This window comes from Paramormyrops kingsleyae, chromosome 19 (genome assembly GCF_048594095.1).
Source record: "Paramormyrops kingsleyae isolate MSU_618 chromosome 19, PKINGS_0.4, whole genome shotgun sequence".
Taxonomy (NCBI): Eukaryota; Metazoa; Chordata; class Actinopteri; order Osteoglossiformes; family Mormyridae; genus Paramormyrops; species Paramormyrops kingsleyae.
The window spans coordinates 6,795,005-6,812,358 of NC_132815.1; the positions used below are offsets into that span (position 1 = coordinate 6,795,005).

The window sequence follows — 17,354 nt, forward strand, 5'->3', positions numbered from 1 at the left end:
ATTAAAACCTCTAATCCCATTCCAATCCCATGCAAAATGCTTGTCCTATATCACATTATGTCACTTGACATGAATCTTTCTGTAATAATTTAACTGCTAGAAAACATTATTTGGTAAAAATATCTAAATAAACAAAGCCATAGTAGGTCACATGATTCCTGGTGTCATTTGAATACATTAGATATGCAACCAAATACTAACTCTTATACTTGTGTGACTGACTTAATTTATATATAAGTGAACCGGGGATAAGAAACAAAAGTGTCCTGCATATGCACATGTAAAGGCAGGATTACCCAGAACTTTCTGTACTTTTATCTCATACTGACCGTTTCATCTCAAAATCTCAATGCTCAAATATACATTATAAAATGTGATTTCAGCTTCAGAGTTTCAAGACTGATGAAATGCACTGCCTAAGACAATGTCTGTAGACCATTATCAGTGAGATCCATCCATCTTCTAGATGCCCATCTGGTACAGGGGGCGTGGGCAGGCATGGAGTCTATACCAGGCAGCATAGGGCAAAAGAGAGGAAGAGATGCCAGTCTGCCACAGGGCACAAACATACACACACCGTGGGCAGTTTATAGATGCCTTTTCATCTTACTGTACGTCTTTGACCTGTGGGAGGCAGTACATATTCCATGTGGAGAACATGCAACCTTCAAACAGAAAATTCCACATGACACAGGGAGAACATGCACTCTTCACACACAGGAAAGTCCACATGACAGGGGGAGAACGTGCATCCTTCAAACACAGAAAAGTCCATGACACAAGGAGAACATGTGTACTTCATACATAGGAAAGTCCACCTGACATGGAGAGACCATAATACTTCATACATAGAAAAGTCCACATGACACAGGGGAGAACATGCACCCTTCATACACAGAAAAGTCCACATGACACGGGAAGAACATGCATACTTCATACACAGAAAAGTCCAAATGACAGGGGGAGAACATGGAACCTTCAAACAGAAAATTCCACATGACACAGGGAGAACATGCACCCTTCACACACAGGAAAGTCCACATGACAGGGGGAGAACGTGCAACCTTCAAACACAGAAAAGTCCACAACACAGGGAGAACATGCAACCTTCAAACACAGAAAAGTCCACAACACAGGGAGAACATGCATACTTCAGAAACAGAAAAGTCCACGACACAAGGAGAACATGTTTACTTCATACATAGAAAAGTCCACATGACACGGGAAGAACATGCATACTTCATACACAGAAAAGTCCAAATGACACAGGGAGAACATGCACCCTTCATACACAGAAAAGTCCACCTGACATGGGGGAGAACATGCATACTTCATACATAGAAAAGTCCACGTGACATGGAGAGACCATAATACTTCATACATAGAAAAGTCCACGTGACATGGAGAGACCATAATACTTCATACATAGAAAAGTCCACATGACACAGGGGACAACATAATACTTCATATACAGAAGAGGATTAGGATTCAAACTCTACCTACTGAGCAACGTTGTCACTATTATTCAATATCTAAACAATCAAATGGCAAATGATCCAATTAAGCAAATCTCTTAACTACCAGACAAAACAACCTGTAAAATTAACAAACAAATACATGACTAAGTCTTCTTTTAGCAGTCCCTCAGCACTGGTTATTATCCCCCTTAATTAGGAGACTGCTAATCCCTGGAGTGACCTTACCTTAATCCAGCTGTTCCATCATCAGACAGCATCATGGGATTCGATCCCTATCACTTACCCCCTTTGAATTTGATATACTTTTAGCCACCAGGCCCGTCCTAGATTCTGCTGAGTGGTTAACAGCAAATAAAAATAAGCTCACAAATATGGCAAACCGTACAGGAAGCTCAAATTGTCATAACGGTACACATTCAGAAAAAATACAACATATACAAATATCTCAAAAGCACTGTGGGTTATGCACACGTCACAGCATAGTATAATCAAAGACGTGAGATGTTGACAATTCTTTGGAAATTATAGTGCTGTTTGGTCAATAAGTTTTTCAAGAGGATCTTAAATTCAGTTCTAAACAGGGGTTCAGATTAGATTAGATTAGATTAGATTAGATTTGATTAGACAGACTTTATTGATCTTGGAAAGGAAATTCTTGTAAATACAGCGGCAAGGTATGTGGAGCACAGACAAACATACATACAGTGCCAAACAGACAAAGTGCAAAGACAGTACAGACAGTGCAAACAAGCAAAGGGAGTGGAAACAAATTAAAAACTACAGAGAACACAAACAGAATTTGGAAAAACAGAACATTGTGGAATGTATGAATGAATGAACGAACAAACAAACAAACAAATATGTAAATAACTAATTATATGGATATACAAGAGACAGACAAATAAGTAAACAAATAAAGAAATAAATCACTGGATGGTATATGTGCAATTGAAAAACAGACAGCACCCGACTTTCACAGTTGCAAAGATGGAATGTTTTCTGACGTGTTCTGGCTGGGGGTGAGGGATGACACCACCACACACCCTGGAATGCACCCTGGAGAAAATTGCTGGGGGTTAAAAATGCTCCAAGATAGCACTCCCTGGTACGGCAATGATTCTTACTCTTTGAATAATAAATGAAAAAATGCAGGAAAGGTTTGGAAGCTTTTTGGACTGTGATTGATACATGCGTTTAACTTTTAGTTAAGGTCTAATGAGCTTTAAAATGATGAATGGCGAGGGAATGGACTAGATACATTATGATATCTTTAAAGGTGTGGAAAATAGCTTTGTAATATATAAGGATAGTAGCAATGAACTCCAGTCGTCATGGATACGCTTGGCTTGTAACTATGTTGTGCTGATCTATAAGAACCATAAAGCAGATTCCTCCCTTCACTTTTAATGCACATTATATAACCAGGCATGCCAATGCCGCTCAGGATTTTCAAAAGAGCCCCATGGGGGGGGGATGGATCCATGTAGGGCCCAACACCAACTCTGCCCCCCTAGGATTCTCTGGAGGGGGTGTGGAATATGTTTGGTCATCAGAGTTCAAAAAGTCTTTCCTTAAACACCGGCTCGCTTCATTCCTATTTACAATAACTGCAAAGAGATTATATGAGTTAATCTGGGCAATAGACACACTCCAAGTCGATAACATCAAAAATAGACTAAGCAGAGAGATATGCTGAAACATGCCCATCCCACGATGAGTCTAACTCAATAACGCTGCGCTTACAAGAACACACACAGACAAATTAAAGTCCTACATGAATAGGGCAAGACGGAATGACGTTAATCATTAAATTGCTTGATAACAAAAAGAGCCCGCAGTAGTCAGTAGTCCATCCCGCGATCACTTACAGTAAGCTGCAACCAGCGATCACCTTTGTTCCTTCTCAGCCTCTTTGGGAAAAGACACTGGCAAGACAGAAGAGCATTTGGGAAAAAAAGGCTGTCTACGAACTTTAGGGAAACATGCATATAGACAGGAACCTGAAGAATGTCCTGGTTGTCTCGTTTGGATTTCTGTTCCTTTTCACGGCATATGGGGGACTGCAGAGCTTACAGGTAGGTCATACCGTACTTCAAATGATTCTTTATATTTATTCAAACCCATGAATTTAAATTCTTAAAGTTTCAACAGTTTATATTTATTTATGAGAAATTATTTTAAGCAGTGCTATTCACAAATTAGTGATTATATGGCATTCTTATTTAGCAAAATTAATGTTCCCCACAATGTCTATCGAGCCCTCAGGGTATTCTGAGCATTATAATATTTTTACAGAAACTTCTATGTGTATTTTTGCTTGACATAGGTCAGTCCTTGCACTAGTTCTGCAGCAGTTGTACTGACTAATGTTTTAACAGCAGGCTTTTACAGTAGCACAATATGGTGGTTCATTTAGGTCGCACTGATACCTCACACTTTCAGGGTTGGGGACTTGCATCCTGCCACCACTCAGTTTGTGTGGAATTTGCATGTTCTTACTGCATTGCATGGGTTTCCTCAGGGTTCTCCAGTTTCCTCCTGAAGTCCAAAGTCATGCAATCAAACTGCCATCACTAAATTGTTCTTAGATTGTGGGTGTGCTCTGCAATGATCCGGCCTCCCAAGCTGGGTGTACCCCAGCCTTGTGTCCTGTTCCAGGCTGCCCGTTAAAGAGGATAAGGAGATGGATGAATTGTTTTACAGTGACCAAAATTAAATGCTTAAAACAAACCCAAACTCAGTGTGATCTGGTGTCACATTTCAGAGCAGCCTGAATGCACAAGACGGAATGGGCGTGGCCTCCTTGAGTGTCATCTACGCTTCCATCATTTTGTCCTCCATGTTCTTGCCACCCATCCTCATCAAGAACTTGGGTTGCAAGTGGACCATTGTGGGTTCGATGGGCTGCTATGTGGCCTATTCATTGGGCAACTTCTTCCCTGGCTGGTATATCTATAATCTACCAACTATACTTTCTTCTATAAGTATACATTGAACTCAGGGGTGCCATGAAGAGGTGGGATGATTTCAAGGGCCCCTGATTAACTGGGGCCCTAAAAAATGGGCAACATAATTGGATTGGTTTGAGTTGGGGACCCAATATTTCATGTTCACTGTTGGCTTTGATGTCAGTCTTAATTCCATTATAAATCTTTTCCCCGAGAAGATTCTTTCCAACTTGGTCCTGTCTTAGCATGTACTATAACCAGGGATTGACATAACTGGTACGCAAGTACGCATTCACCCGTAAAATCGATACCTGCGGCAATCGACTGTTTGTAAAAGTGCAAATGTGTGCTTATTTTATTTGCATTTGCGCTGGTATGAAAACAAAATATAATGGATTTTAATCTTTATATGCTAACATGACTTCATTTTCGGTATACTAGTTAAAATGCAAGGTATTTTCTTGTCATAGCAGTGCAAATTCACATAAAATAAGTACGCATTTGCGCTTTTACGAACAATTGATTGTCGCACGTATCGTTTTTAAAGGTGGATGCGTACTTGCTTACCAGTTATGTGCAGCCCTGACTGTAACCATGTTTTGTAATTAATATCAAAGATAAATAAACAGAAACATCCTTTGGCATGACATTAGCTTGTCAGACTACGCAGATGAAAATGTGAAAGTACCAGATTGACAGATGTTAGCTGAGATATGGTGGACGTCAAAAGGAAAGCCAACCCTAGGGTGATAACTCTCCACCGTGCCGGTCCTGGCAGGCCTGCGCTGATGGCCACCTCCGTGATTCTTGGTCTGGGAGGCTCACCGCTCTGGTCTGCCAAGTGCACCTACCTCACAACCTGCGGAAACCAGCAGGCAGCAAGAGATGGGAAGAAAGGGCCGGACGTCATCAACCACTACTTCGGGATCTTCTTCCTGATATTCCAGTCGTCAGCCGTCTGGGGGAACCTCATGTCCTCACTAATATTCGGTCAAGACGCATCAATCGGTAAAGAAAAAGTGAATTTTTATTCTTTCCCACAGAGTTGTGTACTGTCATTCAGTAGTGATACTTGATTTTAGAATTTACGTTTTTTCCAGAGGGCAGTAGGGTGACACAGTGGTTAGGACTGTCGCCTAATGGCTCTGGTCTGGCTCCATGTGTGTGGAGTTCACATGTTCTCCCCATGTTGTCATGAGGTTTCCTCTGGGTTCTCCAGTTTTCCCCCACAGTCCAATAACATGCTGAGCCCAGTTGAGGTTACCAAATTGCCATAGGGGTGCGTGTGTGAGTGACTGGTGTGTGAGTGAATGGTGTGTGAGTGACTGGTGTGTGAGTGTACCCTGCAATGGGTTGGCGCCCCATCCTGGGTTGTTCCCTGCCTTGCACCCGTAGCCTCCAGGATAGGCTCCGGACCCCCCAGAACAGGACAAGCAGGTATAGAAAATGGATGGATGGATTTTTTAGCAGATGCTTTTATCCAAATTTACGTTTAGTGAGAGAGCTGTCAGGAACTGTATTCTTTATGAGGTAGGATAGGGTTTTCATGTCCATGTAGAACGTTTTTCTGGCTATCACGGTATGCTTTTGATTAAAGACAATTTGAAATGAAACTAATTAAATAATTCAAATCACCAAAAAAAAAAAAAAAACACTAAAATAAAAGTACTATTACTTCGATTAAATTTTACTTAAGTACAAGTAAAATTACTGGTCTAAAAATCTACTCCGGTAAAAGTAAAAAAATAGTTCATTTAAAATTTACTCAGAGTAAAAGTTACTTAGTTACTTTTTAAAGTGTTTTTTAATTTACATTTTTTTTTTTACTCAGAACATATATGATTTACATTGTAGCGAAGTACAATACATCAAACGAAACATACTTAAGTAAAATTACAGATTTTAAAACCACTTAATTAAAGTAATGCGAGTAAATGTAATTCGTTACTATCCACCACTGTGAATCACTTTACCTGATATTGTATAAGTACATCACACATTAATGAGAATGCAGGATTCCAGTTCCTAGAAAACATCATTTGGTACGCAAACAAACAAACACATGATTTATGGGTCAAACTAAATTGACAGAACAGTGTGCTCATTGTTTTTATCAGCAGTACAACAGCTAAGACCCTCTTGGAATAGTATTATTCATAAGTGCATCTTCTGATCTTCTTATGTTGATGGACACATAGTTTTACCGTTAAGTAACCAAAGGTGTCTTCCTAACTCTATTGATCCAAGCTGACATCCCAGATGACAGGCTGCAATCCTGTGGCACTGGCGTCTGTCTGGACAACTCCACCACTTCAGGCAACATAACAACCCCAGAGCAATCCCTGGTCAACATCCTACTTGGCTGTTACATAGGTAAACATCAGCATGTCTCATCGCAATCATTTGACTTTAATGTGTACTGCTTCTCTTCTAAAATTGTTTAAGATAAATTGTACGTGCATGCTAAAGTGTCCCGCAGAACGGTCTCACGGGTAGAGCTGCGATGTCAGGTGCCGTCTGTGTCGTCCTCTCCAGGGGTTGGAATTTTTGCCATAATCTTGGTGGCGGTTTTTCTGGACAACATCGACAGGGACAAAGCTCAGCAGTTCAGGGACAAGCGGGAGCCCTTCTGTAGCACCTTCTTCGCGACGTTCAAACACCTCAGAGACAGGAGACAGCTGCTCCTTATCCCGCTGACCATGTACAGTGGGTTCGAGCAGAGCTTCCTGGCCGGAGAATACACCAGGGTGAGGGAAGCTCGCATCGCCGAGGCGCTGCCATCGCAAAACGTTCGCCGACGTTATTTTCTTTTTTTCTGCTATTGCCTAGTTTCAAGAGGCCGGTCATTGAGGAAAAACAGGGCCGGATCCAGGCACAGGCAAACTAGGCGACTGTCTTCGGTCTGATCAGCACAAGATGGCCCAATAAAGTCATGGAAATATATGTATTCATATATATAAGTTATGCTATGCTATGCTAGTAACAGGCTAATGTCTGGTCATCTCCTACATGACATGCTCATATGAGTAGGGAGTATATTGATGGGGCAGGGGGTGCAAAAAATATCCCTGCCCAGTGTACTGTGAAGGCTTAATCTGGCCCTGGAGAAATGAGGCCCTTATACCTACCAGTGCTGTCAGTTGTGACCTGGTTTGTCACAGTAATAAGCAATAAATTACCCAGTGAGAAGTGAATGACATGGCATTGATCCACTGGTTTTCAGAGCCAAATTGCTCTCATGTAGTTTATCTGTCCCAGACAAGCACTTCCTGCCTTTCATTGACATTCTGGTATTTACCTGACAGCTTACAGAAGGTGGCACACATTACGTGTCCCCGCTTAAATGGATTTTGACTCTGATGCCTTTTTCTAACAACAGCGGCCTGTGTGATTTTTTTTGCTCCCTCCGCAGTATTACGTCACCTGCGCCCTGGGAATACATTTCGTTGGCTACGTGATGATCTGCTTTGGTGCCACCAATTCTGTATCCTCCTTCACTGTTGGCAAGTTGTCCCAGTACACAGGAAGATTCGCCCTGTTCACCTTCGGTAAGGAGCATTCAAAAGAGATAGCTTTAAAGCGAGGGTCATGTGACCAGCGATCGCGTGATGAAACTTACACTTTGACCAATATAAAAATAAGCTACCATGTCTAGTTGGCATCAGTCTCCTATTTCTCTCTTCGATTACAGCCGCGGTAATAAACTTCGCCGGTGCCCTGACCTTCTTGCTCTGGAAGCCTCATCCCGATGAGTTACCTGTCTTTTTTGTGCTTCCCGCCCTCTGGGGGTTGGCTGACGCCATTTGGCAGACGCAAACCAACGGCAAGTTCCGATTTTCTTATTCACTTTATGTTGTCCAGCACGCTTGGATATTACCTACGATGCAGATGTGACACTTTGTAATTCTGTTTTTTTTGTGCTTGTTCGTTTTTGAATGACTAAACATTTAACGTTTTTCGCTATTTTGGTCATGTATGTGCCGCCAGATTAGGGCACCTGCTGAGTGGGTGAAATTAGATATTTCATGATATGCAAGTAAGACGTTTTTATTTCCGTTTCAGCTCTCTATGGCGTTCTCTTTCCTGACCACAAGGAGGCAGCGTTTGCCAACTATCGCATGTGGGAGTCCGTCGGATTTGTCATTGCCTTCGCGTACAGTAACTTTATCTGCCTTGACATTAAGCTCTACATTTTGATAGCGGTTCTGATACTTTCCATGCTACTCTGTGGTTGGGTGGAATACATGGAACACAGGAATCCTACTCTAAGCGTAGAGTACAGTGGAGACACAGATAAATGGACAGAAAAAGAACTGCATTCTGACGGTCCACAGACAACGATCCTTGCGCAAACTCCGCTGTAAATGAGTTTCATGCCCACCGTTCGAATAATTTTTGAGCCCTCTCCAATTAACTAAAGAGTCTCAAAGGCTTGCTTGTAACAATTTCTTTTATATAGTTGAAACGTTTAAACTTTAATTCAAACAATGTGTTTCCCTTGCAGAAAGCAATTTTAACATTTTCTCGTCTTCCTTCACTATGGCAGCAAAAATGGACAGCGTACGAAGTAATTAAGGCTAAACATACATTAATGCTAATTAAATATGAAAGGCTTAAAATGTAACTATTGTGCACAGTTCAGTATGCATCACTGGACATCTATAACTGCAGTGGGTAGTATTGGGTTGGTGACGGCTGTAATCGTAAGATCTCTCTTTGGAAAAAAGTACATGCACTGTAACGTGGGAACACAGCGGTAAAGCAATATAGTATTTCCACAATGCAATTAAATTTTTATATAAAATAATGCGCAAAGGCTAACAAACTTTAGACATTTAGTTGTGCTACAAGAAGTAGGACTGCTTAAACTTAGATATTCATTGAATGTACAGCTAATCGAAATCGGTGATTTCATGGTATTTTGTTTACAGCCAGAGTCTGGATTTACATATGAAGTGAAACGTGAATTGTGTTATACAATGAAATACTGCGGGGTGGTCTTTTGTATGTTCTCTGCAAACTTGGGCCTTCGAATGGGGCTTACTGGTTTAATTCAGAATCTGACATTAGATTAACTTAATTTTATAAGGCATTTATGATGGAATTAAAGTGAGTTAAAGTATTTCATGTAACATGAATGTGAAATGAACGAATGATAAAATAATATTGATATATGACATAGTGTATAACTGTGTGAATATGTGTGTGTGTGCTCTGTTATGAACTGGCATCCTGTCCCATTGCGAGTGTCCATCCCTTACCAAGAAACGGTTAGAATATTGATGGATACATAACAACGATATGCTTCCTTAATGTCAAAGTTAATATTCTACCCTGTACTAGATAAGCTCTTATGCAAGATGGATGGATTAAAGTGTGATGTATTAAAACATTAAACATAAGTGTTATGGGAAAGGTATACTTTTCTACCATCAAATCTTGTAAAGACTTCAAATAAAATTACATAGCCTTACGCAGGCACAAAAGGGTTTTTTTTGTTTATATATTATCACATTATATCCACACATAATACAAGGACTGGTCCAGCATAGAGGGATACTGGAGCCTGTCTCATCAATCTCAGGATAATTCAGTGGGCAGACACTCTGGATGGGATGCCAGTGGTAGAACTGTAATATTAACTTATATATACCATTTAAATACCACTGTTTTGAATTAAGGCTGCTAAGTGTTTTTACATTTATATTATTAAACAAAATGAATTTCAAATAAATGATGCTTCTCTACCTCCCATATGGGTTTTACAGTCTATTGTTTTTACATGCAAATATTGTTATGATGCATTGTGGTTAAACATACATACATGCATATTACTCAGCTGAATATATTTCAGAAACAAACCGAATGAATCACGGAATGAATATAAATAAAACATTTGTTTTGGCAGGACTCCCTTGACCTGCCTTAACAATTTCTTCATAATAATTACACCGTTGTCTCGTTAGTTTAGCTCTTACTATTTATGCTATATGTGTCTTCAGAGGCAGTTACAGGCCTGTATGAAGCTCAGTAACTATGTTGAAGGCACACACTGTGCACCATGCTATCTAGAATACCATGCTAGTGGTGAGCTGGATTTTTTCAGCTGCCAGGCAATTTCTCCAATAATTATAATGAGCACATAAAGCACTAAAGCCTTCAGAAATAGGACTCCTAGCTATAGCTTTCCAGTAATGGCACGGATGTGCTGGCAGTCTCTATTACTTCCAGCTAATATCAGGAATGTCTTTTTGGCATTCAGTTCAGGCTATTTTCACGTAACTTACCTTAAATAGTGCCTGAGATGCTGCTGCTGTATTTCTCCATGAATGAGTGCAGTAATCCACTGTACATTTCCTCTCCTTTAAGCCTGAGCTCTCTCTGTGGGTTCTAACCTGCTTGGAGGGCTGTAACCTCGACTGTCCACACATTTGCAGCATGATGTTCCAGCCACCACTGGCTGCTGTTACAGAGGGCAGAGCAAAAGACTCATCTCTGCACTATTAGTATTCACAGTGCCTACATACTTCTGAATAGTACATACTTATCATTATTTGGACTTTTTTGTGTTTGGACACTACAACTAATGTAGTTTTTGTTGTCTCCCCACCATCGTCTTCTGAAATCTTTCTTTCAGATCTTTATTACTGTATAAGTGTTTCCGAATCCAGTCCTCAGAGACCCACAGTCGGTCCATGTTTTTGCTCCCTCCGAGCTCTCTGCCAGCACAGTCCACATTTTCGCTCCCAGCTCCCGGTAAGACGAAGGAACATTGTTTATTTAGCCAATGAACCCTCTGTATGCAAAGGAGTAATTTTTTTTTTTTTTGGGCGGGGGGGGTTTGGGGGGGGTTTGGTTGTCCCCCTGGAGGGGATGGAGAGGTGCCACAAGCGAAAACCACATTAAAGCCTGAGAACAGATGATACACACACCACCAAAGTGAAGTGCAGAATTAAGGCTGCTGCAGTGAAATGATCCTTTACAGCCGTGTTTCCCAATCCAGTCCTTGGGATGGGTGGACTGTGGCAGGGAGCTGGGAGGGAGCAAAAACATGGACCGGATGGGGAAACACTACTGTATAACATTAATTGCCCTTATCGTAAATTCTTTGTCCAATATTCATGGCGACACTGACAGGAAAGGGGCTACCTAAAATGATTTAAAAATATAAAAATATTTTATTTGTCTTCAAAAAAGTACATATTTTTAAAAACTAACAATTTAAGTTGAACACATTTTAGCTAATCAATAATATGAGCCTGGACTAAACAAAAAATGTTAGAATTTCCAGTGTTGGGCATTTCTGGTCCAGAAGCTACAAATCTAGGCCAAGATTTTGTTTCTACCAACCAGTTCAGCATAAAGAGTCACAGTCAGACTGTTGGTAGAAACAAAATCTTGGTCTGGATTTGTAGCTTCTGGACCGGAAATGCCCAACACTGATAATTTCTGGTTAATTTCTATTTCAAGAACATAATCTGATTACGTTGTTGTCCTGCTAAATGATCCTAAAAATACTGAAAATAATTATTTTGAACCGGAAACAAATCATCATCTCAATATCACACAAGAATGTCAGTGGGTTTAAATGCTAATGTTGTCCTTGACGTTGTTCTTACAAGGAAACACCCTCCTTGGTATTTGTATACATTCCCTCCTCACTTACCTTCCACATTTATCTTGTTTCCATGACAGCATCTTAACCCCAGATCTGTACTGCAGTGTGAGTGGCAGCTTATTCCAGATACACCTCCGTGTGAGCAGTCGCGTTAGGTAATCTGTAACCACAAACAAAAAGCTGAGCCACAGAGCGATGAGACGAAAGGTTTGGAAACCTCATCCATGGTTACCTTCAGCATGCTTTGCAAAAATATCCTCTCCCATTAACTTACAGTACTATAAGCTTTTGTGTGTGTATTTAAGCTATATAGACAAAAGATTTGGGACACACCTCTTAATCACTGAATTCAGGTGTTTCATTCAGACCCATTGTCACAGGTGTATAAAGCACCAAGGTATGCAGTCAGGTTTACAAACATTTCTGAAAGAATGGGTCATTTTGAAGAGCTTAGTTAATTCAAGCCTAGTACTGTCATAGGAAGCCACCTTTGTAATAAGTCAATTCATGACTTTTTCTTCTGTGCTAGAAATTTCACGGTCAACTGTAAGTGGTATTATTGCTACTGTAAGTGGAAGCATTTAGGAGCAACAAAGACTCAGCCACAAACTGGCAGACCATGTAAAGTAACAGAGCGGGGTTCCTGAGTACTGAGGCGCATAGTGCATAAAAGTCATCAAAGGCTCTGTTTACTCAATAACAGAGAGTTACAAACTTCCTCTGGCTTTAACCCCAGTTCAAATACTGGAATGGCCTTCAGCGGCATGCAAGCTTCACATCACCAAATGAAATGCTAAGTGTTGGATGGAGTGGTTTAAAGTACACTGCCACTGGACTCTGGAGCAGTGTAAAGTACACTGCCACTGGACTCTGGAGCAGTGTAAAATACACTGCCACTGGACTCTGGAGCAGTGTAAAGTACACTGCCACTGGACTCTGGAGCAGTGTAAAGTACACTGCCACTGGACTCTGGAGCAGTGGAACCAAGTTCTGTGGAGTGACGAATCACGCTTCTCTGTCAGGCAGTATGATGGATGAGTCTGGGTTTGGCAGATGCCAGGAGAACGTTTACTGCCTGCCTGCATTGTGCTGTGAAGTTTGGTGGAGGAGGGATAATAGTATGTGGTTGTTTTTCAGGGTTTGGGCTCAGCCCCTTAGTTCCACTGAAGGGAACACTTAATGCTTTAAGAGACATTTTGGACAAATCTATGCTTCCAACTTTGTGGGAACTTTTGGGGAAGGCACTTTTCTGTTCCAGCATGACTGTGCCCCAGTGCACAAAGCAATGTTGATGGTTGTGTGACTTTGGTATGGAAGAACATGATTGGGCCACACAGCCCTGACCTCAACCCCACCAAACACCTGAGGGATGAACTAGAATGGAGATTGTGAGCCAGGCCTTCACATCAAGCACAAGTGCCTGACCTCACAAATGCTCTTCTGGAGCGCACCTCCCACAAGTGTGGCAGCTGTTATGGCTGCAAAGGTAGGACCAACTCCATATTGACGCCTATGGATTTAGAATGGGATGTTTACCTCTCTCTCTCTCTCTCTCTCGCTCTCGTTCTCTGGACCTCTTCTTTCCTAAATCTCCAGTGACAGAAATCTGGAAATTCTGGTTACCGGAGGGGAAAATGTTATCTTCTCACATACACCAGCTTCAGTTTTGCTCCTGTTTTTGCTTCTCTCGTGTGGAGTTGGAGTTTACAGTTCACAGGTGAAGCAAAGGATCAGCCATGAGTGAATTTCATGAGATTAGCTGGCATGTGCAAAATGTGTTGGTCTGGCTAAATCATATAAGAAAACCAAAGTAAAACGTCAACTATAAAATACTTACATAACATAAACGCAATGTCATTGAACTCAGGGTTTCACAACTTCTGGTATTTCCTTGAGAGTGACCGTACTTGTTATTTTATTTTATTAGTATAGACCTCTTTTATGTGAGTATGTTATGTGCAGTGTTTAAATTGTCAGGTATATGAAGCACTCTGTAAATAAATCAGTCCATGCCCAAATGCCACCCCTCAACATAAACCTGAGGAGCGAAGTATGGCCTATTTACCGCGTATTTTTACCATCGGAACGTCGTCATTTTGCGTGGTTTTATGATTTGGTCCACTCCATTTAAGCATAACTATAAACTTTGGACACGTGCCACAGTTTTGTTTTGTTTTCCTCTTAAATAGCTTTCATACGATTTTTTTTATGGCCACGTCACAAGCTTAGGCTTTACAAGAAAAAATATGGTAGCATAAAGATTAATCTTGGCTAAATGGTACACCATTAAACAAAGTGTATGACTTTATGAAATAAGGAGTCTGTATTATTATTATTATTATTATTATTATTATTATTATTATTATTATCCCAGTGACCACCAGCTATTCTGTATTGTCCTTTCTTTGTTTAGCGCATCGCAATGGCTGTGCATTCCATCTAGGTTAGGCCATAAGAGCTAGTTTATTGAACTTTTTTTTCCCAATAACCAATCTAGTCTGTGATATGAGACATGATTATGTTTTGTCATACGCATATATTACACGGTTAGCAACAAAATAACCTGTTTAACATTTCATTGTTTGCATTATATTTCGCGTTACCTGTTGAGTCAATTCGGAATTGATTGATTCTGTCTATTTAATTTCGTTATGAGTAAGACTGTATGAAATCAGCTAATCATATTCCATATTCCCTATAATGCCCGAAATAACATAAATTAATAATGACTATTATGTCTCTTGTTTTTATTCACGATGCACTTCAGATTTATTTAAATTATTTTATCAGTTCGTATTAAAGCTGCGGACTAACGAGTTCTCAATGAGAGGAATTACCGTGTTACACATCCACTACCTAAACATTTAAAAGTTACATTAAAACGAGTAATTAACACAATATATATGCGAGAGCCTGGCAAAATGTTGAATATGTATTCCGGTTAAATACGCGTGTGGAATTCGGCGTGTTTCCTAGCAACAGAAACCCGACGGGCTCGCGGTGAATAAAGCATGTCTTCATTTTCACTTCTGAAATTGCTACGAAGGGAAAACACCATTTCAGCGATTAACAATCAAGTAGCCCGGACTTCCCAAGCAGGTACCTTAATTGTATATTATCATTCATATAACAATATATATTACAGGTGTAGGTATATATGCATCAACCGGTAAAAATAAAATTGTTCCTTAGTGTTGCTGAACTTCTTGCGTATCCTATCTTATATATGAGACCAGTAATTGCATAGATAAACCTAAATTAACGATATGAAACAAGGTGCATCCCTTGTAAATGAAACCAAAACATTAACTTATATGAATGAAATATTACCATCGGACACATTTGTTTGGTAGAATATTTTTGCCAGTTATGCTTAAATTTTGTAATTTGCGGAAGACGACATGACATCTTCACGATAAACGCAACGTATATAGCGGACATTGAGTAAGCTAACTGTTACCATAGACTAATATGATTTTGTTTTAATTACAACGTATTAATTTGAAAACTACATTATTTCTATTAAGACGCACCCCGTGGCATGGCCGCGCGCACGTTTGATTCGACTGCCCTGGTGTTCAGGTTGCATGAGAGCGCCCCCCAGCTGGTTCGAGAGGTACTTCTGGAGCGCGGTTGGATGGAGTATAATGAGCAAGAGCAGGAAGAGGGGGACTGGAACCTGTACTGGCGGGCTTCAGCGTTCCGCAGTGCAGACTTCACAAATGTTCTGCCCTGGCAGAGACTTAACCACCATCCAAAGACACTGGGAATCACACGCAAAGACCACTTAGCCAGAAACCTCAAGAGGATGAGGGGCACATTTGGCTCGGCACTTTACAATTTCAGCCCAACTGCCTATATCCTCCCAAATAATTACACAGCATTCTTAGCAGAGTACACAAAGAGCCGACTGAGAAATACTGGAAAATCTGGATACTGGATTTGTAAGCCCGTAGATCTGTCAAGGGGAAGAGGAATATTTATATTTGAGGACATAAAAGACTTACTGTATGATTCTCCAGTCATCGTGCAAAGGTATATTAGCAATCCACTGCTAATATCAGGGTACAAGTTTGACCTTCGGATATATGTTTGCGTGAAAAGCTTTCATCCTCTAACCATTTACATCCATCAGGACGGCTTGGTGCGATTTGCGACGGAGAGGTATAATCTCTCCTCTTTGGACAACCCGTTTTCACATCTGACTAATACCAGCATAAACAAATTGGGCCCTTGCTACAGAACTGCAAAGCAGAGGGTGGGACTGGGGTGTAAGTGGACTATGAACAAATTCCGCTGCTTTCTGCACAGCCAGGACATTGATGAGCGTCTCCTCTGGCAAAGGATCAACAATATAGTTACACTTACCTTGCTCACAATAGCCCCATCCGTTCCTTCTTCTCCTAACTGCGTTGAGCTTTTTGGGTTTGACATTCTCATTGATGCCAACTTAAAACCTTGGCTTCTAGAAGTCAACTACAGTCCTGCATTGACCCTGGACTGTGCAGCAGATGTGACTGTAAAAAAGGATGTTCTCAATGACCTCATTGATCTGATGAACTACAAGAAGGTCGATGTCCTTAGACAAAAAGGTTACCAGCCGACCTGCAGTCAGGGACGTGTATCTCCATCTTCTACCGTCACACCAGCATTGTTACCTCCTAAGTCAAAATCTCTACCAAGACAGCAGAGCAAAAGCCCATCCAGTCTACATTCAAACGTCTCCCTGCCATTTGTTCAGCAGAAACAAATCAGTTCACCTGAGAGCAGCAGAAGTGATTCCTCATGCTCCTCTGTTAATTTGGTGCTCATCTCGAAATCAAATGCAGTGACTGCTCCAGGATGTGAAAGAGCACATTTCCCTCTCTTAAAATTACCAGAATCTGTTACCCAGCCTCACTGTACTGAAATAGAGATTGTGATGGAAAACAAGAGAGTATTACTACCAGAGAGAGTCAAGCAGAACTCAAGGCACTCATCCCGGTGTCTTTGTAAGCTACCTGCTATCCATGTTCAAAAGTACCGGCTTCCCACCTTCTCCTGGAGTGCAAAATCTCAAGAAAACGGTAAACCCCCTTCCCGTGTTGGGGGCTTCATACTGACTTTCCCTTTCAATGAGGTCACTCTAAAGGCTTCCAAGGACAATCTCAACGTGAAGATTGCAGTTCAGGAAGTTCACAAGCTACTAACTTGGTTGGCATCACCCTGTAGCCACAAAATGAAGAGACAGGGGGAGGGTGTTCTGGACCGGGGGGTGAAAACGGACAGCTTCCCAGCACTGTTTTGGGGACTGAGGAACCTACCTCTCCT

At 41.0% G+C, this 17,354-nt stretch overlaps 2 protein-coding genes and 1 long non-coding RNA gene across 3 annotated transcripts; 2 read left to right on the forward strand and 1 right to left on the reverse strand.

The window, feature by feature from the left end:
• Positions 1 to 3,088: 3,088 nt before the first annotated feature.
• unc93a (unc-93 homolog A) lies at positions 3,089 to 9,899 on the forward strand. Its single transcript, XM_023797100.2, has 8 exons — positions 3,089 to 3,553; positions 4,243 to 4,424; positions 5,205 to 5,434; positions 6,674 to 6,799; positions 6,962 to 7,173; positions 7,839 to 7,974; positions 8,118 to 8,249; positions 8,489 to 9,899. The coding sequence occupies exons 1-8, from the start codon at positions 3,461 to 3,463 to the stop codon at positions 8,788 to 8,790; spliced, it is 1,413 nt and encodes a 470-aa protein (XP_023652868.1). The 5' UTR covers positions 3,089 to 3,460; the 3' UTR covers positions 8,791 to 9,899.
• Positions 8,273 to 12,197, reverse strand: LOC111836111 (uncharacterized). Its single transcript, XR_002836341.2, has 3 exons — positions 12,093 to 12,197; positions 10,714 to 10,889; positions 8,273 to 8,303 (listed from the first exon to the last, which is right to left on the reverse strand). It is a non-coding gene; the product is annotated as an uncharacterized lncRNA (long non-coding RNA).
• A 2,897-nt stretch (positions 12,198 to 15,094) lies between these two features.
• On the forward strand, positions 15,095 to 16,808 carry ttll2 (tubulin tyrosine ligase-like family, member 2). The gene is made up of 3 exons (XM_072703093.1): positions 15,095 to 15,143; positions 15,572 to 16,654; positions 16,786 to 16,808. The coding sequence occupies exons 2-3, from the start codon at positions 15,586 to 15,588 to the stop codon at positions 16,806 to 16,808; spliced, it is 1,092 nt and encodes a 363-aa protein (XP_072559194.1). The 5' UTR covers positions 15,095 to 15,143; positions 15,572 to 15,585.
• Positions 16,809 to 17,354: the final 546 nt, after the last annotated feature.

Coding starts and splice junctions, on each gene's coding strand:
- ttll2 (XM_072703093.1), top strand. CDS start 15,586: ATGGCCGCGCGCACGTTTGATTCGACTGCCCTGGTGTTCAGGTTGCAT. Junction 16,655..16,785: donor AGGTTACCAGCCGACCTGCA/GTCAGGGACGTG, acceptor CCATTTGTTCAG/CAGAAACAAATCAGTTCACC.
- unc93a (XM_023797100.2), top strand. CDS start 3,461: ATGCATATAGACAGGAACCTGAAGAATGTCCTGGTTGTCTCGTTTGGA. Junction 4,425..5,204: donor GGCAACTTCTTCCCTGGCTG/GTATATCTATAA, acceptor CGGTCCTGGCAG/GCCTGCGCTGATGGCCACCT. Junction 7,174..7,838: donor TGGCCGGAGAATACACCAGG/GTGAGGGAAGCT, acceptor CTCCCTCCGCAG/TATTACGTCACCTGCGCCCT.